General features: G+C 45.4%; 1 protein-coding gene across 1 annotated transcript; it reads left to right on the top strand.

The window, feature by feature from the left end:
• The first annotated feature begins 1,118 nt into the window (after positions 1-1,118).
• Positions 1,119-22,317, top strand: MCM2 (minichromosome maintenance complex component 2). The gene is made up of 16 exons (XM_081184053.1): positions 1,119-1,258; positions 1,951-2,138; positions 3,578-3,753; positions 5,383-5,643; positions 6,805-7,024; positions 10,106-10,313; positions 11,259-11,393; positions 12,155-12,346; positions 13,546-13,639; positions 14,161-14,411; positions 15,633-15,759; positions 15,993-16,105; positions 16,416-16,658; positions 18,003-18,185; positions 19,136-19,291; positions 20,189-22,317. The coding sequence occupies exons 1-16, from the start codon at positions 1,253-1,255 to the stop codon at positions 20,297-20,299; spliced, it is 2,664 nt and encodes an 887-aa protein (XP_081040179.1). The 5' UTR covers positions 1,119-1,252; the 3' UTR covers positions 20,300-22,317.
• The last annotated feature ends 1,807 nt before the right edge of the window (positions 22,318-24,124 follow it).

Consider the following 24,124-nt stretch of genomic DNA (forward strand, 5'->3'; position numbering starts at 1 on the left):
CCATTATTTATTCATTTATTTATTACATAATTAATCCATAGAAGTAATTGACGGTACAAAAGAGTGGCAGAGAGACAGGTCAGGGAAGACAGGTCTACTAATGGCTGCGTTCCTAAGTAAATTTGCTTTGCAGAAAACCTAACTCAAAAGACGGTAAAGTTGACACCTGTCCGATGTGTAATGGGACAGAGAGTTGTAAAGGTGTTGCCACATTAAAGGTCCAGTTCTGGCTTCCTTGATGATATAGTATGTGCTGGAGGTTTTAGTTGGGTATTTAAAGGGTCAGCAATATCTCAGAGATCCTATAAGGCTTCATAGACCATTCAGCACTATAAACTTAGGTGTCTAACACATCATGTGTTTAAATCCTGGGAACTAAAGTTTTCCCCTCACAAAGCTGCAGTTCCCAGCACCCTTAACAAACTACAGTTCCCAGGACTTGTGTGCGTGTGTGTGTGCTTTAAGTGTATGGTGTGCATGTATCGTTAGCCTGGGAACTAACTGGCAGCAAATCTTTGGGCAGAGGTGTAACATGTCAGTGAGAACTGCGAGATTCTGCCCCAGCGAGCAGTCAAGGCCCCTGTATTTTGAACTAGCTATAAACAAAATTCATGAACAGGGTGTTCCCCACATAAACCTCCAACGGATTAAAAAGTGGAAAACAATGGGAAGTCACAGAACGCTGCTTCCTCCTTCAATTCGTGATATAGGGCTAATGCAGCTAAGTAGATGGGAAACGAGTTTTTAGACCCAGCCGAGGAAAAATCTTGATGAGGGAATGCCCCGCATTAACGGAATCCTCACCCCAGGCCCAGCATCTCCATTTCCCCTTCCTCCCGCCGGCCTAAACCATGTGTTAGGGAGCACTTAATCTTATTAAAACCAATTAATTTAACCCTATGCACAAGGACAACCCAATTTTCTGCACATTTCCTCCAAATCAAATCTCACTGAAGGCAATTAAGTCCCCTCCCCCAGCCCAAAATGCACAGGGTCGGGCTGCATGCCTCCTGCCCTCCCTCCCGAGCAAAAGCTCCACCCAATTTCCTTCGGAGCTGATTAATAGGCTAAGCACGCTCTCCCCTATTAGCTCACGAGGAGGCGGCGCCACTTCATCTGCATATTCATGAGCTTTTTATTATTCATGAGCTTTCGCGGGCTTTTTGGTCACGTGATTCCATTTCGCGCGGAATTCGGGCTGCGTCCGGCGCTGTGAGCAGGAAAGGGGGAGCGGTGAAGAAAAGCGGCAGAGATGGCGGTGAGTAGGCGCTGGACTCGGGGGCTGCACACGACTGCATTGCGGGGGGTTGGGCTAGATGACCCTGGGAGTCCCAACTGATTCTATAGTTCTCCCGGTTGACGCTGCTAAGAGTTTCCTTCCCCCCATCTGAGACCTCCCTCGGGCCTTTTGTCTTCTTCCCATTGTGGCCGGCCTGGGGTGCTGCGGAGGAATCTTACTAAAAGAACCACCCATTTGCTTGGGAGGGTGTTTGTAAGCTGACGGCGTCTACACCCCAACTATGTTCTGTGGTGGAGGGAGGGAAGGAAGTGGACTTTTTGTCAAACGCCAGCCTGCAAAATACCCCACCCCACGCACGAGCCCAGTCCTCGCTTGGAAGGGGCGAATCTGTGTCCCGGCTGCACCACTTCAGAACGGAGGCGCAATTTGCGTGTGGAATTAAGTTTCCTTTCAAAATCTATTCCCTGCGTGTAAACAAGTAACCCTGTGCACGCTTAGTGCAAGCCTGCCCTGCTGAACTCTGAAGGATTTACCTCTGATGAAGCATGTGTATGATTGCACTGCACTTATCAGGGGAATGATTCTGCTTCCTGACATGGGATAGTGCACATACCATATGTTTAAAGCACATCCCTTCATACCCCAAGAATCCAGCTTTTAAGGATATTGTTTATTGCAAATTTTACACTTGGCACCATGTGTTTTCTTAGGATTCCTCCGAGTCCAATGTGGCAACCAGCCCTGCGCACAGCTCTCGTAGGGGAGAAGCCTTCACTTCTAGTCCTGGGAGAGATCTGCCCCCCTTTGAGGATGAATCTGAAGGACTCTTGGGAACAGAGCATCTCCCTGATGAAGAAGAAGAAGATGGAGAAGAGCTGTTTGGAGAAGGGATGGAAAGGTAGGAGACTTTCTCCCCGGTGGCCAAATCCTCCTGTGAGATTTCTTTTCTGTTGTGGCAGAATTCAGGTGATACATCTGCATTGATGGAAACTGGACCTCCTTGAAATAAGAAGCTTCTGAGGTGCAGGTGTTATACATTTGGCAAATTTACTCTTTTCTACATGGATAAGTAATTAGGATTTATTTCAAAAGATCTCAACTTATGGAGGATATTGGATTTTTCATCCTTTATGTGTTGATGGGTATGTGAACATTTCTGCAAAATATATTATTGCTTTCACCAGGATTTATTGCTGAAAGTAAACCAAAATCTGGCATGCCTTCTAGTAGCATTTCTATTTCAGAAGTTTGTAAATATTGCTCCCCCCCCAAAAAAAAAAGAATACAGCTGCTTCTGTGGACAACTACTCACATGTAACATCTTGACTGTGTATGAATTTGCTCTGTTTGCATCAATGACACTTCTGGCCAGACTGACAGGTGATCATCATGATAAAGGTGGGGGAACTCACCCAGATGCGTCTGCATTGGCATCACGTGCAGAAGGCAGATTTCCCTTGCTGTGTGGCCGTGATATTGTCTAGCAATCTTAATCGTCCATTTACACCTTCTGTTTGCATCCTGTTCTGTGGAATTGTATTTTGGGATAAATTCAGAAAATTATTTTCTATTTTAATTCATTATACATCTGCCTTGTCCTCTTTATCATCTCTTCCTTCTAATGTATTTTCCTTCAGTAGGGTTAGAGAGCGTACTATTGTTTCAGATCTTGCAACGTACCATGTACACTGATGGTGCTAGGTAATTTAATAAAGGCCCATGTGTATGCTCTTGTTTACATTCTGCATGCTCTTCCAAGGGTCAGAAAAACCCATTGTTACTCTTTGGTTGCTGGGCAGAGGAGTTAACTTCCCACCCAGTGCAGCTTCTGACAAACTTACCAGCTACATGTGGTCGGGGAGTCCACCCACCCCATGGCAAGATAGCTGCCTTTGGGGATATCTGTACTCCTGTATCTCATTTTGCACAGCGCAGCTTTGTGTGTTTCATTTGCACAACCGTAGCATGAGTGCTCTGCTTCCACTTTCGGAGGCAGCAATGCTCTTGAATACCAGTTGCTGGTAACCACAGGAGGGGATAACGCTCTTGCGTTCAGGTCTTCCTTGTGGGCTTCTCACTGTGGTTGGCCTATGTGGGAATGGGATGCTGGGCTAGAGGGGCCATTGGAATAACAACTGCAGTTGTTATTCCATGCAAAAATGGCAAACGTCAGACAGATTGCGCCTATGTGCCTTGCGTTTTTCCTGGGTAGGTGCTGTGCAACAGACTCCTTTAACATGTTAACAGGTGCTTGTGTCTGCTGTAAATTTAAGTGAGGTATGCAGATGATTCACTCACGCTGCGCAGGTTGATTAACTGAAGAATGTGCGTGTCTAGGGACTACCGCCCTATTCCAGAGCTTGATCGCTACGTACCTGAAGGCATGGCTACGGATGATGAAGATGTGGAGGAACTGACTGCCAGCCAAAGGGAAGCAGCAGAGAGAGCAATGCGGCAGAGGGACCGTGAGATGGGCCGTGGCCCGGGCCGCATGCACAGCGGCCTGCTTTATGGTATGTATTTGCAGCTTAATAGCATAAGGAATGTCCTGCTTGACCAGAGCAAATGCCCGTCTGCTCCAGTTCCCTTTTCTGATAGTGGCCACCCAGATGCAAGAGCCCATGGCTGCCATTACTTCCCCAGCAACTGGCATTCAGGAGTAATTGTGACTAGAAGCTGTTGAGAGCCAGTGTGGTGTAGTGGTTAAGAGCAGTGGACTCGTAATCTGGTGAACCGGGTTCGCGTCTCCGCTCCTCCACATGCAGCTGCTGGGTGACCTTGGGCCAGTCGCACTTCTGTGAAGTCTCTCAGCCCCACTCACCTCACAGAGTGTTTGTTGTGGGGGAGGAAGGGAAAGGAGAATGTTAGCCGCTTTGAGACTCCTTAAAGGGAGTGAAAGGCGGGATATCAAATCCAAACTCCTCTTCTTGTTGTTGTTGCTGTTGGCCTCTATGTACCTGTCTAATCCCCTTTTAAAGTCATCCAGATGGGTGGCCATCACACTGTTGTATCTTGTGGTGGTGAGTTCTATCATTCCATTGTGCACAGTTTGAATAAGTACTTCAACCACCGTTCAGTTTCTTCAGATGACCCCAGGTTTTAGTATTATGAGGTGGGGAAGAAAACCATCTATAAAGCTTGTTTCTATTTGCTCAATAGCTTATACCTGTACAATGCATCTTCTGAAAAGCAGCTGGCTGGCACTTCTATTTGTAAAAATTTATATATTAAGAATATTTGTAGGTTGCCCTTCGGCAATGCTTTCAAAATGATTTGCGGTGACTCAGTTCACGTGTAATGCAGCAGTAGCAATACCAGAGAAAGGAGCAAAGTGGCTGCAGTCTCCTCTCCTGGAGGCCATGCAATAGTTTGCGTTTAGATATTTCAGATAGTAAATATTTTTAAAATGATCTTTAAAATTCCAAGAAATTGAGCAATAGCAGAGCAATTTTAGGCTGTAATCCAGTGTGCACTTAACGTATTGAGTGCACCGAGACTTACTTCCACAACAGGTGGCGCTGTGGTCTAAACCACTGAGCCTCTTGGGCTTGCTGATCGGAAGGTCAGCGATTCAAGTCCCCGCAATGGGATGAACTCCCGTTGCTCTGTCCCAGCTTCTGTCAACCTAGCAGTTCGAAAGCATGCCAGTGCAAGTAGATAAATAGGTACCGCTCCAGCGGGAAGGTAAGCAGCATTTCCTTGCGCTCTGGCACTCGTCACGGTCCTCTGTGCGCCAGTCGTGGCTTAGTCATGCTGACCACATGACCCGGAAAACTGTCTGTGGACAAATGTTGGCTCCCTCGGCCTAAAAGCGAGATGAGTGCCGCAACCCCATAATCGCCTTTGACTGGACTTGACCATCCAGGGATCCTTTACCTTTACCTTTTCACCTTTTACTTCCATGTAAACATGCATAAGATTGCACTGTTAATATTGCATGTCTCATTTTGTAAGCATGCAAGGCATGGGTTCTAATCCCAAAACGGGATGTGAGGTCGTTAGGCTTGGAGCGCTGTATCTTGTCACAGAGATTGGTTCTCCAGAATTGTCTACATTAACCAGTAGCATCAAAAGCCTTATGTCTGATCTGTCCTTTTTTTAAAAAAAAAAAAAAAAAACTTTACCCCCTCTGGAAACTCCAGATAGCGATGATGAAGATGAGGACCGTCCTTTGCGAAAGAGGCGCCTTGCTGAGCGAGCTGCTGATGGTGAGGATGAAGATGAAGACATGATCGAGAGCATTGAAAACCTGGAAGACATGAAAGGGCACTCTGTGAGGGAGTGGGTGTCTATGGTAGCGCCTCGGCTTGAGATCTACCACCGCTTCAAGAACTTCCTGAAGACTCATGTGGATGACCATGGCCACAATGTCTTTAAGGAGAGGATCAGTGACATGTGCAAAGGTACAGCTGTGTAGGAATATGGGGAGAGGATGGGGAAGAGCACCCATTTCCTCAGTGTTTTCATCGATGACTGAAATCATGTTCAGATGCATCTCCTTTCTGATCTGGAACCCACTTTTTTGTGTGTTTTTTTATTCCCAGCATCTTCATCAGTGTAACTGATTAGTGAAGTGACTAACCTGTAGGGCTTCTGCAGCCTGTGCCATACCTGTATAGATATTATAGATTTATAGTTCAGAAGTCATGAGCCAACAGTGTTCAGAAGTATAGTTCAGAAGTCATGAGCCAACAGTGTTCAGAAGTATAGTTCAGAAGTCATGAGCCAACAGTGTGACGTGGCAGCTAAAAAAGCCAATGCAATTCTGGGCTGCATCAATAGGAGTATAGCGTCTAGATCAAGGGAAGTAATAGTGCCACTGTATTCTGCTCTGGTCAGACCTCACCTGGAGTACTGTGTCCAGTTCTGGGCACCACAGTTCAAGAAGGACACTGACAAACTGGAACGTGTCCAGGGGAGGGCAACCAAAATGGTCAAAGGCCTGGAAACGATGCCTTATGAGGAATGGCTAAGGGAGCTGGGCATGTTTAGCCTGGAGAAGAGGAGGTTAAGGGGTGATATGATAGCCATGTTCAAATATATAAAAGGATGTCATATAGAGGAGGGAGAAAGGTTGTTTTCTGCTGCTCCAGAGAAGCAGACACGGCGCAATGGATCCAAACTACAAGAAAGAAGATTCCACCTAAACATTAGGAAGAACTTCCTGACAGTAAGAGCTGTTCGACAGTGGAATTTGCTGCCAAGGAGTGTGGTGGAGTCTCCTACTTTGGAGGTCTTTAAGCAGAGGCTTGACAACCATATGTCAGGAGTGCTCTGATGGTGTTTCCTGCTTGGCAGGGGGTTGGACTCGATGGCCCTTGTGGTCTATTCCAACTCTATGATTCTAAGTGATCAGATAACAAGAGGAAGAGAAGAAGGTTACACCTGATATTCAGAACGGTTCATATGCTGTTAGGTAACATCATGTGCAATACATTTATATGATGTAGAAGAAGATTTGTAAGATTGTAGTGCTTAATGTACAAGATATTTAACACTTTTTATGATGGGTTGGAAAAACTGAGCCATCATTTGTCAAAAACGTACTTGTCTTTGTGCCAAAGAGAACAGAGAGAGCCTGGTGGTGAACTATGAAGATCTGGCTGCTCGGGAGCACGTCCTCGCCTATTTCCTTCCAGAAGCCCCAGCGGAAATGTTGAAGATCTTTGATGAAGCGGCCAAGGAAGTAGTGCTAGCTATGTACCCCAAATATGACCGGATTGCCAAGGAAATCCACGTCCGCATCTCCCATCTGCCTCTGGTGGAGGAGTTAAGATCACTCAGGTGAGGAATTGGTTTGGTTTGGGTGATGAGCAGTCCTTCTAAGACTTCTGGTGGATAAGCTCATTAATGAAATATAAATGGCCAGGATGTGTAGGCAGCCAGGCTTGCAAACAGCTACTTGCCTCATTCCCTGTGACCACAACAAGTAACCATTTAGTAACAGCATTAGGGTAGAATGTTATTTGAGTGGTTGGGGGAAGCTCTGTGTTTGTTAAATCTTCCCTAAGCAGAAGCAAACCTCTCCTTTTCACGTTACTCCTCCAATCTGTAACATATTCCTTTAGAGGATTTACTGTTTTCAGTCAGATTTATGTTGAAACAAATGTTTAGGATTAGAATTGTAATTTCAGATTCTGTGCGTGTTTAAAAAGAAATTGTTTGGATCCAGTGCATTGGACCCAGGCTTTAGAGTAGACCCATTGAAATCAATGGGACTCGAGTTAGATCATCTGATGCCTCCCTGATTTCAGTGGGTCTACTCCAAACCTGAGTAAGTCTGAATCCAAACATAGGTGGTGCAGAAAACACAAGTTGTTGTTTAGTCATGTCCGACTCTTCGTGACCCCATGGACCAGAGCACGCCAGGCACTCCTGTCCTCCACTGCTTCCCGCAGTTTGGTCAGACTCATGTAGCTTCGTGAACACTGTCCAACCATCTCAACCTCTGTCGTCCCCTTCTCCTTGTGCCCTCCATCTTTCCCAACATCAGGGTCTTTTCCCGGGAGTCTTCTCTTCTCATGAGGTGGCCAAAGTATTGGAGCCTCAGCTTCAGGATCTGTCCTTCCAGTGAGCACTCAGGGCTGATTTCCTTAAGAATGGATATGTTTGATCTTCTTGCAGTCCATGGGACTCTCAAGAGTCTCCTCCAGCACCATAATTCAAAAGCATCAATTCTTCGGCGATCAGCCTTCTTTATGGTCCAGCTCTCACTTCCATACATCACTATTGGGAAAACCATAGCTTTAACTATACAGACCTTTGTTGGCAAGGTGATATCTCTGCTTTTTAAGATGCTGTCTAGGTTTGCCATCGCCTTTCTCCCAAGGAGCAGGCGTCTTTTAATTTCGTGACTGCTGTCACCATCTGCAGTGATCGTGGAGCCCAAGAAAGTAAAATCTCTCACTGCCTCCATTTCTTCCCCTTCTATTTGCCAGGAGGTGATGGGCCCAGTGGCCATGATCTTCGCTTTTTTGATGTTGAGCTTCAGACCATATTTTGCGCTATCCTCTTTCACCCTCATTAAAAGGTTCTTTAATTCCTCCTCACTTTCTGCCATCAAGGTTGTGTCATCTGCATATCTGAGGTTGTTGATATTTCTTCCGGCGATCTTAATTCTGGCTTGGGATTTATCCAGTCCAGCCTTTCGCATGATGAATTCTGCATATAAGTTAAATAAGCAGAGAGACAATATACAGCCTTGTCGTACTCCTTTCCCAATTTTGAACCAATTACCGTATTTTTCGCCCTATAGGACACACTTTTTCCCCTCCAAAAATGAAGGGGAAATGTGTGTGCGTCCTATGGGGCGAATGCAGGCTTTCGCTGAAGCCTGGAGAGCGAGAGGGGTCGGTGTGCACCGACCCCTCTCGCTCTCCAGGCTTCAGAAAGCTCTGTGCAAGCTGTGGGAGGGCTTGCGCAGAGCAGCCTGTTCTGGGGGCTGGGGTCGGGGGAAACTCGGGCTTTCCCCTCCCCAGCCCTGCGTCTGGGGGGAAAATAATTTTCCCCCCCTTTATCCCCCCCCAAAAAAACTAGGTGCGCCTTATGGGCCGGTGCGTCCAATGGGTTGAAAAATCCAGTAGTTGTTCCATATCCAGTTCTAACTGTAGCTTCTTGTCCCACATAGAGATTTCTCAGGAGACAGATGAGGTGATCAGGCATTCCCATTTCTTTAAGAACTTGCCATAGTTTGCTGTGGTCGACACAGTCAAAGACTTTTGCATAGTCAATGAAGCAGAAGTAGATGTCTTTCTGGAACTCTCTAGCTTTCTCCATAATCCAGCGCATGTTTGCAATTTGGTCTCTGGTTCCTCTGCCCCTTCGAAATCCAGCTTGCAGCTTCTGGGAGTTCTCGGTCCACATACTGCTTAAGCCTGCCTTGTAAAATTTTAAGCATCACCTTGCTAGCGTGTGAAATGAGTGCAATTGTGCGGTAGTTGGAGCATTCTTTAGCACTGCCCTCCTTTGGGATTGGGATGTAGACTGATCTTCTCCAAAACACAAGTACCCCCACCCAAATTAGGAGAATATTTAAGGAGATTGAGAACCTGTGTAGACCATATGTAGTTGTGCTCCAGTCTTGATTGGTAGTTGGAAGTCCCAGCAAAACCTGGAGGGCCTCCGCTGGCTCCTTTCTCCTGTTGTAAGACCTGAATTCTCCCGTTCTTTGGAGACCATGAACAACCCTGGAGAACAAGAGGCTCCAGAAAAATCCCAGCCTAGAGAGTAGGCTACTAGGGGCAGGAAGATTGTGAAAGGAGGGAATTTTGGGCAGCTGCAATGGAGAAGGGAGTTCATGGCTTTCTGTACACCCAGTGGATCACACCTTTATCTCTCCCTACTTCTGTCTGGCACCTTTGACTGGTGGGAGGGACCACTCACTGGTCAGTCACCTGACTTAATGGTGACAGGCGATTGAAACTGTGCCTCCTAAAAGACCAAACATCAGCTGACAGTTGGGCATTTAGGAAGTGCTGAGCCAAGGGTCCATAAGTCCTGTGCTTTGTGCTTCAGAAGAGCTGAGCCCCAAGGCTTGCAAAGTGTCTTGCACGGCCTTTCCCAAACGCCCAGCAACTAGTTGACTGCTGCCTCCTCAGCTCTAATATCCGCCTGGGATGTTGTAGCTGCAATTCTTTCCTTCTCACTCCTTGGGTGGCAAGACTTCTGATGGTTGTGGTGTGTGTTTCATTAGGGAGCTGCTATGAATAAGAACTCCTTTTCGTAAAATAATCCATTCTAAGACAGTGAACCTGTTTTAATTGCATTTCGATTGCCATGATAGCCTGCAGACGACTGCGGTTATTTTGCACTTCCCTAAAGTACGGGATCTATCTCAACAGTAATTTATTTCGCTTTTTCTCTCAGGCAGCTGCACTTGAACCAGCTGATCCGGACGAGTGGAGTTGTGACGAGCTGCACAGGAGTCCTGCCCCAGCTCAGCATGGTCAAATACAACTGCACCAAGTGTAGCTTCATCCTAGGGCCTTTCACGCAGTCCCAGAACCAGGAAGTAAAGCCAGGATCCTGCCCAGAGTGTCAGTCCGTGGGTCCCTTTGAAATTAACATGGAAGAGGTAAGCAAGGATTAGGGTGATTTTAGGAGTCTAGCTCCTACTGTTTTATGTCTTAAAGACATGCATATGTCATATATAGCTGGGACAAATTAGCCCAGAGCTCAGCTCTTTCTTCTTTGCTTGGAGGTATTTAAGGAGAGACTGATAAGACATAATATTCCATTTGACCTAGTCCAGCTTACCCAGACTGCACTGCTGCAGGCAACCCTATACATCACCTTCCCAAAGAGCAGTGGACTTGTAATCTGGTGAACTGGGTTCGCGTCTCCGCTCTTCCACATGCAGCTGCTGGGTGACCTTGGGCTAGTCACACTTCTCTGAAGTCTCTCAGCCTCACTCACCTCAGAGTGTTTGTTGTGGGGGAGGAAGGGAAAGGAGATTGTTAGCCGCTTTGAGACTCCTGAAGGGGAGTGATAAAGCAGGATATCCAATCCAAACTCTTCTTCTTCAGTGGCTTCTGCAGGGAATCTGGCATGTGTTGGGACCTTGAAGGGTGATGCTTTTGTTCAAAGTATTCTGAGCTTTGTATAGTGGTGGTTTGGGGAGTGATAATCTGCCTTGTGTGGACACTTCACAATGCAGTAGATACTGTCTTTTTGCAGCTGCATACTGACATGGCTACTCTCCAGGAGGCTTCTTGTGTGGATGTAAGGGCAAGAGGCCTGTCCTTGCATGAAAGCATAGAATGCCATACTAGTCCTGATAAATTCAGTGCTGATACATAGAAAACATTTGTACCATTTCTTTCCCTATAGAGCCAGGCCTTACAAGGCTTTGGGCTTGTAAACGTAACGGAAAAATGATCTAGAGAGACCTGTTTGCAATGCCTCTTTTGATATTGTGGCTTCCTTCTTTCCATTCTGAAATGTTGGTTGGTGTGTCTGTGTGTCCTTGTCCTTTTTGTTGCCTTTGACCTGCTGGCTGATTAATATTGTTTCCCCACAGACGGTCTACCAGAACTACCAGCGCATCAAAATCCAGGAGAGCCCAGGGAAAGTGGCAGCGGGCAGGCTCCCTCGCTCCAAGGATGCCATCTTGCTTGCCGACCTAGTTGACAGCTGCAAGCCAGGAGACGAGATTGTGAGTACGATGCCAGAGGAAGGAGAGTGAGAAGTCCAGAGAGACTACGGCACTCACAAAACCATTAAGAAAATGGTCTGGTGTATAGAATTTGAGAAGGGGGTGCTTGTCATCTTGATTAAAATTGTACTGTGTGTATGAAGCATGCGCCTTAAATCTGTCAGAATGCTAACTCAAGGCTTCTTAAGCCCCCCCGCCCCCCCCGGTGGTTTTGTACATTATACTCAATAGCAGAAAATAAAAACTTGGGTCATTTCCATATTTTTGCAGATACTTTTTTTATCTGCATGATGACACACGCACCTGTCTAGGCTTGTAGACTGCCAACTCAGGTTTACATCTAGATTCCTTGGAAATTAAGACTCTTGGCATGCTGTGCAGAACTTCAAAGAAGCGAAGGCGCTGTTGTCAGCAGAATAGTTTAAAGGAAAACAGATGATGATGGGGTTTTTTCCAGGTAGAAGTTGCAGATGTTGTGTTAATATGTCATATGCATCACATCTATTAAACAGAAGAATAGTGTCCATGCCACGCTGAGAAAACTTCTTCAGACACTTAACTATGCTTCGAACAGCATCAAATAGAGTTAGCAACTTGTTTCTAGAGCAGCTCAGTCACGCATATGTCACCAGGATGCCAAAATGCATCTATCTACTCAGCTTGGCTTTTCATTATCTTCAATGGCTCCTTCAGTTGCAGGGATTTGTCTTGGTACCAGTGACTAAAGAATCTCTCTCTGCACCCCCCCTTTTGCCTTTCAGGAGCTAACTGGAATATACCATAATAATTATGACGGATCTTTGAATACTGCCAATGGGTTTCCCGTCTTTGCGACAGTGATCCTGGCAAATCACATTGCCAAGAAGGATAATAAGGTGGCTGTTGGGGAGCTGACAGATGAGGACATGAAGGTCATCGTAGGCCTGTCCAAGGATGAGCAGATTGGAGAGAAAGTGAGTTTGGAACCAAATTCACCTTTGGGTTTTTTGTTTCCCACTTGAGGACAGGGAATGGGTTAACCAGTCAGAAACTGCATGGAGGAACTTGGCATGTAGACAATTCCAGTGGGTTGCAGGTACTCTCCCCAAATATTTTCTGTCGCCCCATTTGTTCCTCCAGCGTTTAGCTACGGTGTGTTTGTATTTCATGTGTGCAGGAGAATTATTGCTCCCCTAGTACAGTGTTTTTTAACCACTGTTCCGCGGCACACTAGTGTGCCGCGAGATGTTGCCTGGTGTGCCGTGGGAAAAATTGAAAAATCCGAAAGTTTTTTTTATAAAAAAAGTCAAATTTTTGCCCACTAGGTGGGCACCGGACTGTGTCCACCCTATTTTCCATCCGTCCTGGGTGGGGATCAGATCGGATGGGATCGGATGAGAGCGGACAGGGGGTCCGCTCTCATCCGATTCCCCATAGAGAGCAGCGGGGCTCTGACATCTCCCTCTCCGCACACAGTGGTGGTGTGCCTCGTGATTTTTTTCATGAAACAAGTGCGCCTTTGCCCAAAAAAGGTTGAAAAACACTGCCCTAGTAGCAGGCTTTACCACGCCTTCACTTCCTTAGTCTAGCTATTCATCCAAAGGCAAGCAGCTTTTTGATTCCAAGAACAGAAAGGCCCACAGGCTTCAAGTAAAAAATAAATAAATTTCCCTGCTACAGAACTCTTTTGGAGCGGCCAATGTGGTTCTCCAAAAAAACCTTTACACAAAATCAAAAGGTATGCTCACAATGTGCAGTTATAAGGTGCTGAGTGTTACCTGGGTCCCCTAACCCTTTCCAAATTAGCACATATAAATATGCACATTTGTCTATTTTATATCCCACCTTTCCTCCAAGGATCTCAAGGTAGTGCACATGATTCTACTCTTCTCTATTTTATGCGCGCAACAGCCCTGTGAGGTAGGTTGGACTGAGAGACTGTGATCCATTGAGCTTGCTGGCTGAGTGTCTCAAACCATAGCACCACACATGCAGTCATGCACACCATTGTTCTCTCTTACCGCTGCATATGGCTGATGTTGCTATGCAAGTGGAACAAGGGCTGCACCTCTAGAGCCTTTAAGCAGCTTTTCATTGTAACATGGCTGCTTCTCTTGCTACCTCTTTGTCATCCAAGATGACGTCCTGAAAACAGCTGCTGATTCCCTTGCAGATCTTTGCCAGCATTGCTCCTTCTATCTATGGACACGAAGACATCAAAAGGGGCCTGGCTCTAGCCCTGTTTGGAGGAGAACCCAAAAATCCAGGTAGGTCAAAGAGCTTGTTACCCAAAGAAGCTGTCTGATCAATATTACCTTAACTGCTGCAGAGGTTATCTCTATAGTGCTACAAGGAAATTACACCAGAGAGGTGTGACTTGACAGACAGTTTTGAAAGGCCACTCTTAATTTTCAGTGCAGTTCACTCATCTCGTTGCAATCAGAAGAAATTGGTTAGTCTCCATTTTGAACGTTTTGCAGAAGACCTTTCTGCCCAAAATGTTTGCAATATATGGCATGATTCTAAAGTTCCCAGAGCTTGATTGGGAATTCTGTCCATTGTTCAGTTACCTGGTGGCCTGGTTTTTATTTCCAGGTGTCTGTCCTTTCCAGTTTTATGGCCCTTGTGAAAGGATACCAGCATAGCACACCATTCTGCATTGTTTTATCTTTTTATTGTTGAAATACCTCCTTCAGTATTACATTGTTCCTCTAGAGGGCAGCACTTGAGTTCCACATTTTAGTGTACAGTACTGTACGTTTTTTGTGTGTGTTGTTAAACGCTTTAGGAGGGAAACATAAGGTCCGTGGTGACATCAACGTCTTGCTTTGCGGAGATCCTGGAACGGCCAAGTCTCAGTTCCTCAAATATGTGGAGAAAGCGTCCAGCAGAGCGATCTTCACCACTGGCCAGGGAGCTTCCGCTGTCGGTCTGACCGCTTACGTGCAGAGGCACCCCGTGAGCAAGGAGTGGACCCTCGAGGCAGGAGCCCTTGTGCTGGCAGACAGGGGGGTTTGCTTGATAGATGAATTTGACAAGGTGAGTGTTGATTTGGGCACCAGGACCAAGGTAGATTTTGAATAAAGCTGCCTGGGCTGTGCAAGGCCTGTGAACCTGCCCATATAGGTCAAGGCTGCAGACTTGGATCTTTGACCTGGAAGCAAAGGAGACCCCATTCCTGCAAAGCATTTAGCTTATTTGTTTGTTTTTATTTTGCAAGGTTCATATGCTGCTTGATTGTAGTAAGACCTCAAAGTGGTTTCAAAAAAAAAAAGAATAAAACAATAAAATTAGCAGTAAACACCAGCTGTTTAAAACACCAACTATTACCCCCAACCCCCCCAAAAAATTAAAATCATATAAGCAATGGATTACTGAAAGATTTAATGGTAGCGGAGTTTAGATAATTAAAAGGAGCTAATTAAAAGGAGTAAAAAAACAAACATCAGGAAAGCGGTTGAAAGTCAAGAAGAAACTTTGTATGTTAAAAAAGTTGTATATTATGATAAATGCTTTGAAATAATGTTGGAGACTTAATAAAAATGATAGATAGATGATAGATAGATAGATAGATAGATAGATAGATAGATAGATAGATTAAAATCAACAATAAGCTGAAAAACCACATTGAAACACATGTCAGCATTTGACATGTCTGGATAGCCTTGCCTAAACAAAAATGTTTTTAGCAGGTGCCAAAAAGAGTACGGTGAAAGTGCCACCCTGTTGTCAATAGGCAGGGAGTTCCAAAGAGTGGGTGCTGTCAGTTTCTTATTATGTGGTACCTGTAACAGTGCCAGTTCTGCAGATTGAAGCAGTCAGTGGGCATATATGGGGTAAGGGTAGGATGGATTTTTAAAATATGAACAATAAGTAAAATATAAACAGGTAGCACTAGCTCTTGAATTCATGACTCTCTGGGAAAATGCTTCTCTCAAGAAGTTGGGAAGAGAATATAGTGCAATGGCCGGGCACATGGAAGGTGCTAGGTACAGACCCTGGACCTCTCCAAGTTGTTGTTTTTTAATGTAGCAGTTGAAAGGAAAGGCCTTCTGCCTGAGATTCTGGAGAGTCACCAATAATCAGAGTATGGTGCTCAATGAACAGATAGTCTGGTCTGCTATGGAGTTTTCTGTCCTAGAAAATTCCTAAATAGGTAAATAGCTAAAAAGCTTGGAAGCTTCTGGTGATGTCGCTCTTTATTATAAGTATTCAGGGGCTGAGTTGCTTTGATAGGTGAATGCCTTTGTCTTTCTTCAGATGACTGATCAGGACAGGACCAGCATCCATGAAGCCATGGAGCAGCAGAGCATCTCTATCTCCAAGGCTGGCATTGTCACATCTCTGCAAGCTCGCTGCACCATCATTGCTGCTGCCAACCCCATAGGTATGAGTCAGGGGTGTAGGAAGCTGTTGCTATTCCACAGTTGCTCAAAAAGACGCACACTGTTGGCTTTACAGCTGCCTTGTTCTTTGGATGTTCTATGTGTTTGTAGGTCTGGCGAGGGGGAAAGGAATCTGTGACTGTAATCAGGGGTGCAAAGATGAATCGGTACCAGGAAAGGGGGAAAGCACTGGTCTTTGGGTTCAGCAGCTCTAAGCCGCTATCTTTCCTTCTAGGTGGGCGCTATGACCCTTCCTTGACTTTCTCAGAAAATGTGGATCTGACTGAGCCCATCATATCTCGGTTTGATATCCTCTGTGTGGTCAGGGACACAGTGGATCCTGTTCAGGTATGAGGCTTTGCAAGTTCTTTATGACCTGAGCAAGGCTTGAGGACTGATTCGCCAAGGGGCTACCAATTGGCATAATTTTATGAAGGAGCAGTGATAAATTCTGCATCCTAGCAGCCTTGTCCACTGAGGACACTTTGGATGAACGCAGCTGCTTAGTAACATGGACCAGCTCTTGCATATCTTCAACCCAGGGTTGCCCTTTCTCTTTTCCTCTACGTTGCAAGTTGCTTGGTGTAGGTTTTTATCTTTTGGGACTTCTAAAAGACGGGATTTCATTGCCTGTTCCCTCTTCAATGACTCGTTGCAGGACGAGATGCTGGCTCGGTTTGTTGTCGGCAGTCACATCAAACATCACCCCAACAGCAAGGACGTTGCGAACGGAGACTCCCAAGAGATTGTCCTCCCAAATACTTACGGCGTAGAACCCATTCCACAGGAGATCCTGAAGAAGTACATTATTTATGCAAAAGAAAAAGTCCACCCAAAACTCAACCAGATGGACCAGGACAAAGTTGCCAGGATGTACAGTGAACTCAGGAAAGAATCCATGGTAAGCAGACATGGCAGGAAGTAAGGTGATAACACAGGGCAGAGGCGCCTCCACGCCTTGCTCTGCTCCCTAATGATGCAGGAAACTGAATTGTTGGGCCTTGTGCAGATGATACCCCTCTCACCTGACAAGTGAAGCAGCTCCAAGGCAGCCCTGGAGCTCCTGTGTCTTTTTAGAAGAGTTTTATCTGCTAAATCATCCAGCTGGGAGGTTGCTCATCTTCTGCGCATTGCAGTTTGTCTGCCAGCAGATGGTGCACTCTATCTAGTTGTCGGTAGCATTGAACTAAGGCAGTGTCCGCAAAACCCACCTAGGGGGTCTGCGGCTCCATTCACATAACAAAAAACTACCATAGAAATACCCCCCCCCCCCCAAAAAAAGCCAACAGCAACAGAGGCTCTGCAGGACAATTGGGAAGCACTGAACTGAGGTGTGCTGGAGGAATTCGTTCGCTCCATGTTTTTAATCAAAGCCCTGTTCCCAGAGGATCTTCGTAGAATGGCGTGTTACGGCTCAGTCAACACTGCCAGCTTTTTTTCTTCTGTCAGCTTACAGTTTTGCACAGCGATCAAAGGGCTGCTTCTCAAGTTTAAATGTCTCCCTGCCCGCCTTGCGGGTGACAGCAGCTTCAAGCAGCTAGGAAGCCTGATATGATTGCTGCTGAGGCCTTCCAAGTGGGGCCTCAAGTGATGGCTAATTGTCCTCCCAGGATCTCTTCCCCTTCCATCTCTTAAGTGGGATTTCCTGCAATTGGCCATCTGTTTTGAAAAACAGGGAGAACAGTGCATTACTGGCCCCAGGGTCACTTCTGGGCCACATTTGACACACCTGTGTGGTGACCATTGGCCTTCTCTACTCACTTGGCACTGCTGTCACTTGTGAGGGAAAAATTATTTTTTGAACTGAAAAGTTGTGTGTGTGAAGTTTAATTTTGCTAAAGTTTATCTAAATCTACAGCACTTGAATAATATTTCTGAGCATGCAGCTCAAGGGCAGCTTGAAAGGCAGCCCTCTGGTCATCTCATAAAACAGTTACTGGTTTTATTTCTGTATTTTTTTAAAAAAATAATCTCAAACTGAGGGACTGAATGGACAAGAGTGATGTGGAACATGCTTGTTTTGAACCAAGCCTTAATCCTCTTTATTCATTATATTTCTGCTAATCTCCCTGTACTCTTTATATGTCTTTCATTGTGTTTTTACTGAGTTTGTCCAGCTTCTACAATATACCACTTCACAGCGGGCAAAAGGGGCTTACAAACTGATACATTGCCAACATACATAGGCAACGAGATCAGAAGCAAGCTCTTTGCAAGTTGGGACACTCCTTCTGTCTCTCTGCAGGCGACAGGAAGCATCCCTATCACCGTGCGTCACATTGAGTCCATGATCCGGATGGCCGAGGCCCATGCCCGCATGCACCTGCGGGACTACGTAGTGGAGGACGATGTCAACATGGCCATCCGGGTGATGCTGGAGAGCTTCATTGACACGCAGAAATTCAGTGTCATGAGGAGCATGCGGAAGGTATGTGAGGCTGCACTTGTGGGCTGCGTAGATGGGAGGTCCTCCTTTCCTTTCCTTTTTAAAGGAATATGGGGTCAACCACTGACAGCTCCAGAACTTCAGTGTAATTGAGATACAGGGCTAGACCCAAACAGTGGCTCAGTTCTTTGTACATGTTTATATTGGCCTCATTGGACCTACTAACTAGGCAGACTGAAAACAGCTAGCGGTGGTTAGACTAAAGACCCTTGTTATTTTTCTTGAGAAATCAAAGCCCCTAGAGCAGATGCACTGATTTCCTGTGTCAGTAGCCTGAGCCTATGAAACAAAAGAACAAGAGATCCCATGCAAGTGAATTTCTCCATTCACCATCCTTTGCAGTAGGATATATTTACAGTGGTACCTCTAGTTGCGTCACCTCTGGATACGTATCCTTCAGGTTATGCACACGGCAAACCCGGAAGTATTTTTCCAGGTTTCGCCGCATGCTCAGAACAGGCACCTCCAATTGCGAAAACCTTGGGATCTGACCGGAGCTCCGGAACGGATCCTGTCAGCAACCAGAGGTACCACTGTAGTCCCCTTTTACGTTGCTTTCTCTTGGTAGCACCAGGGGATGGGACAAGTCAAATGACTTAACAGCAGAGTGTTAATGTCGCAACTGGTGGATATAGGAGGATATTCCAGAATGGCGGCAAATAGATGGGCTAAGTGCAGCATAATGTGGAACCCTTTTGATTAGTGGCATGGTTTTCAGGGTGAGTGGGAGGTCACCCAATGTCAGCGGTTCTCCTTAAAGTCCAGCATTTTCTTCCTCAGAAAGCCTGTTCTGAGGTATTTTTCTGTGGTCAGTGGATGATTCCTTTACTTAAAATGTCGTCATCACTGGAATGTACCCCCCCCCACTCCTTTCAATCTGTGTGATGGTCTTGCTGACTCTCCCAACCTTGCTTCCTGTTTTTCCTGCACAGACTTTCTCAAGGTACCTCGCCTTCAGGCGAGATAACAACGAGCTCTTGCTGTTCATTTTGAAGCAGTTGGTGTCGGAACAGACAATGTACCAGAGGAATCGCTATGGGGCTCAGCAAGATACCATTGAGGTGCCGGAGAAAGATTTAGTTGATAAGGTATGTGGGTGACTTTCCCCCAACGTACTTGCTGTTCTTGGGAGCCTAAATACCCTTCTGTGTTTCCTTTCTAAGCTTTGGGCAAATGGGCTGTGAGCATCAATTGTTGCAAGGGGAAGTATAATACAGTAGCACCAGGCAAGCCTTGGGCTTCAGCCTCTGCAACAACTTCTCTGGACATTGCACACATGTCTTGAAGCTTTAATGCAGGGGATGGTGAAGCTGTGACCCTCTAAGGTGTTTCTGAACGACGGTTCCCACCAGCCACAGTTAAGTGTTGCCCAGTGGTCAGAGAAGTTGCAATCCAGCTATCCTTGGGAAAAGGACCTCAAAGATCAAGGAAACTATCACGTTCAATTTAGTAGCATTAAATCCTTGTGGATAAAATGTCCAAGTCCATCTAGTCTGCCAGGTGTTCCTGTGAGAGAGGAGCTAAAAGTCTGCACCCCTTAGGTACAGCTGTAGCGCTCACAGAAACAGATTTAATGTGAAGCAGAGTCTTAGTGGCCACCAGCCTGGTGGGCTGTGTGCTCCCTCCACTGCTGGAGACAGCAATGCTTCTGAATGCCTGTTGCTTGAAACCACAGGAGGGGAAAACACTGTTGCACTCATGTCCTGCTTGCAGGCTTCCCATAGGCATTTGGTTGGCCACTGCTGGATTGGCCTTTGGCTTGATCCAGAAGAGCTGCTCTTCAAAGATGAGGCAAATACAGTTATTGTGTCCTTAACTGTTCAGTCATCTCCATTTCTGTTCTCCTGGTTGTTGTTGCTTTGCTAGACAGATATGCATCCATTATGAATCTGTTCTTGATTAAACTATTTGGAGCTTGTGGAAAAGTCTGGCAAACACACCTCTTTATATTACTCTCCTCTCTCTGCCCCCCACCCTCCTCCCAGGCTCGCCAGATCAACATCCACAACCTTTCTGCCTTCTACGACAGTGAATTGTTCAAGATGAACAGGTTCAGCCGCGACGTGAAGCGGAAACTGATTGTGCAGGCATTCTGAGGCCAGCAAATTCCTGAGTGGCTCCGGATAATAAGAATTTAGAACTGCGCTTCCTCCAGTGGTGCAGTGGTACACAGGCTGTTGCAAAGCAGTATCACAGGGAAGATCTGGATTATCTGCTACGAAGGGCTTGTGCATAGAATAGAATGGAGCCAAATACTCAAACTCCTAAGCTTAATTGTAGCTGAGCTTGCTGGATGAAATGTTGCAGGAATGGTTTCCTGCCGCCCCCTAAGTTTTTGAAATTTGACTCCACTTGGGCAGGTTTTTCTTCTTCAAATTACCTTCCTAGATTGATTAAACTTTAGCGGGTAGGGGTTGGGCACCCAGTGACCAGACACAGTTGAATTCTAGCTCCCATAGTCCCTGACCATTAGCTGTGTTATCAGGGACTGATGGGAATTGGAAGGCTACACTGGGAGAGCCACAGGCTAGCCAACCTGCTTGCAAGGTTCTGCCCTTCTGTAACTGGGAATGACTTTGTTTAGGCTATCCAAACAAGCAGAGGGAACGTAAGCGCAAGTTGTACTCCATCTCTCTCCATTTATTATACAGTCCAAAGCTGAGCGCACAAACTTTTCACACCTTGAAGAAATGTGTTGTTTCTGCACATGAAGATGGCTCATTAATCTTCTACAAGGTAGTGGTGTGTAGACCCCTCTTCAGACACATGAAAACAAACAGGCAAAGCATTTTCCCTCTTGATTTGAACGTATAGATAATGTTCATAAGTCTGTCATTGAATTAACAGTTCCTGATCTATTGTATGTATGAAAAACCCAAGTGGTGTGTTCAGAGACAGATTTAAACTAGAACTTCTCTTCAGACTACAGTGTATCTTGAAGTACTTCTTTCCTATTTTGTAAGGCTGCTATGCACTTGTCTAGCAGGAGGCAGGTTTTGTGAAGTTTGTTTTGAAATGGAAAATAAAAGGTTTTTCCTTCTGCAAGAGAATATTAAATTCCTAAGTCCTTGTGCATCAACTGCATGTGCTGCTCTTCATGGAATGAGAAAATTTGCTGGTCTCTTGCCGCCTGAGCTTTCTGGCAAATTGTTTGTCTGCCCACTCAGCCTGCCTGTGGCAAGCTCAGAGACCCTTATTGTCTCATCAAAGACTGAATTGGAGACATTTAAGCTAGACAGAGCTGCACCTCCTTCATAGTCATTGACTAGTGGCAAAAAACAAACCAACTCAACAACCACTTCACAGCTGGCTGACTTGCTCCCTATTACATTTTCAACACTATGTAATTTGGACTTCTTTATTTAACCCCCTGAGTGTTTTTCTGGGTGTCTCATTGCATTACGTAAAGATGTTTCGGAGCCAGTTTTATATCTGTTTTTGGCTGGAGGTTGCTCCTCTTCTTCCTTAGGTCAGCTCATAGACAGTAAGTGCTTTTTAGTGTTCTCTTCCACCATATTTTTAGTGCACCGAATGAAAATGTTAAAGAGCAGAGCACTAGTCTGTGAAAATTCAAACCTAGGCCTCTTCCAGAAGCAAATATACTTCTAGAAGAATAATAGGGATGTGCTATATGCCAATTTTCCAGTGCCTGACTTTTACATACTCTAAGCTTTTTAAGACAGGACGAATAATCTAAATACATTGATGGCTGTGGGGCTTCTGTACCATAATTAGTTCTGGCAATACTGATAGTAACTAGAGCTTAGACTCAAATGTTCATGGAAATGCAGCCAGCTCTTCCATCGCCACTTCCCACTTAGTGGACATGTTGCTTTGTCTGGTCTCCTCTGCCATCAGCCAGCCCCCTTCCTTCCTTCCTTGCCAACCTTTGTGCCTTAATGTCTATTTGTAATGTTTCCTGATTCTCCAGAGGTTAATTTGTTCTCTTCTGCAAGTCTGCCAGTCCACAGTTAGTCCTTCATTAGTATCCTGTATTATTTTACTCTGTAAACTCCCTGGCCAGAGAAGGTTTATATTCTAGTCATTCTTCTGTCCACTTACTGACCTTATTGAGATTTGGTTTGATGATAGAATAAAGTTTTATATGCGCAAATGGCAGGAGCTTTTGAGATGGCTGCTTGAAATATTGTCTTGTATATTCTTCAATATGGCCATTGTACCATAAAAGTTCTAAACATAATTATACAAGATCCCCGCTGCCTATACAGGATCTAGTACCCTGTTTATTCTGAATGTGTTTAATAATGAAGGGCAAGAGAACTACCATTATCTTCTGGAGTACTTGGCATAGCAAGTTGTCTTGCCCATGCTGATTAAATATTTAATGATAGAATATCTGCTCTATGCTTCAATAGGCAAATGCTTTCTCTGGAAAGAATGGAAGCACAGTCCTGGATATCAGCAATCATCTCTACACTAAAGCTCGCTTTTGGCTTACTGATGCTGACTAAAAAGAAAATACTTAGCATGTTTGCTAGAAGCCTTGCATTCTCTCTCTTCTGTGCTCTTCTTCTTGGTTATATATAGAAATATAGTGTTATATAAATCGTGGTGGTTAAACCTTTGATCTGCTGTCTTAAGGTTCTGATGATTTTATTGCACTGATTTGTCATTTTTCCTGTACACAAAAAGTAATCCAAAGGGATTCACAAAATAGTATTGAAGGTTAAAACCAAAATACCATAAAAACTCATTTCTGCCTATAAAAGCCAGGTCTAGCATACCCCACCCACTGAAGAGACCACAAATACCTAAAATCTTCCAAATTAGGGGCCAGGTGGAATTCTGGGTAAAGAGAAACGGGGGTCTGTACAAGAGCCCCCTCCCCTCCTGCAATTTCCAGCAACTGGTTTTCAGAAGCAGCGTTTCCTCTGCCTATGGAGGCAAAGCCAAGGCATCCTCCAACATACCTTTTCTCTAAACTAAAAAGATCCCACAGGGGAGTTGCTCCATCTTGCCCAGCCAATCTTTCAAAGAGAGTAAAGCTTGAGATATCCTCTCCCCCGCCCCCAGTTTTTTCAACTTCAAATTATAAGCTAGACACAGTAATCATGTAAGATGCCAACTCTTAATGGGTCTGATCAACTGGTTTATTTATACAGTGGTACCTCAGGTTAAGAACTTAATTCGTTCCGGAGGTCCGTTCTTAACCTGAAACTGTTCTTAACCTGAAGCACCGCTTTAGCTAATGGGGCCTCCTGCTGCTGCTGCTGTGCCGCTGCTGCACGATTTCTGTTCTCATCCTGAAGCAAAGTTCTTAACCCGAGGTAATATTTCTGGGTTAGTGGAGTCTGTAACCTGAAGCGTATGTAACCCAAGGTACCACTGTATTAAGTAGAAGAAAAATATTGGAACAACAATTCTTCAGTCCCTGGAACAGAATGGGCACAATTCCATCTCCCCAACCATGGTCTGGTCTCAAAGCAAACCTCTCACTATTTCCCCCACACACACCTTTTTTGAGTGGGAGTGTCCTGTGGGAGTGTCAGTGGGGCAATGATGATGATGATGATGATGATTATATCCCACCCACTCTGGGCGGCTTCCAACAGAATATTAAAAACACGATAAAACATCTACCATTAACAACTTCGCTAAACAGGGCTGCCTTCAGATGTCTTCTAAAAATCAGATAGTTGTTTATATATGTCTGTCTATAGTATGTCAAGTACAAAGTTAAACAGTCAAGAAACAGTCCCATAGAAGTCCTGGAACATCCATGCCAAGGTCCATCAATGTGGACTTCAGCTCTGCTTCCTTTTGCACTTTGCCTGCTGACTGCAGCATCTGGGCTTGATGAGGCTGTGACCCTCACCTGTTCTGAACCTACTCCAGCTGAGGAATCGCACACCTCCTCCCTGTGCTAGTGAGCCCCACCTGGTCAGCCTCAGCTTCCCAGA

Source organism: Podarcis bocagei (genome assembly GCF_964188305.1).
Source record: "Podarcis bocagei genome assembly, chromosome: 2".
Classification (NCBI taxonomy): Eukaryota; Metazoa; Chordata; class Lepidosauria; order Squamata; family Lacertidae; genus Podarcis; species Podarcis bocagei.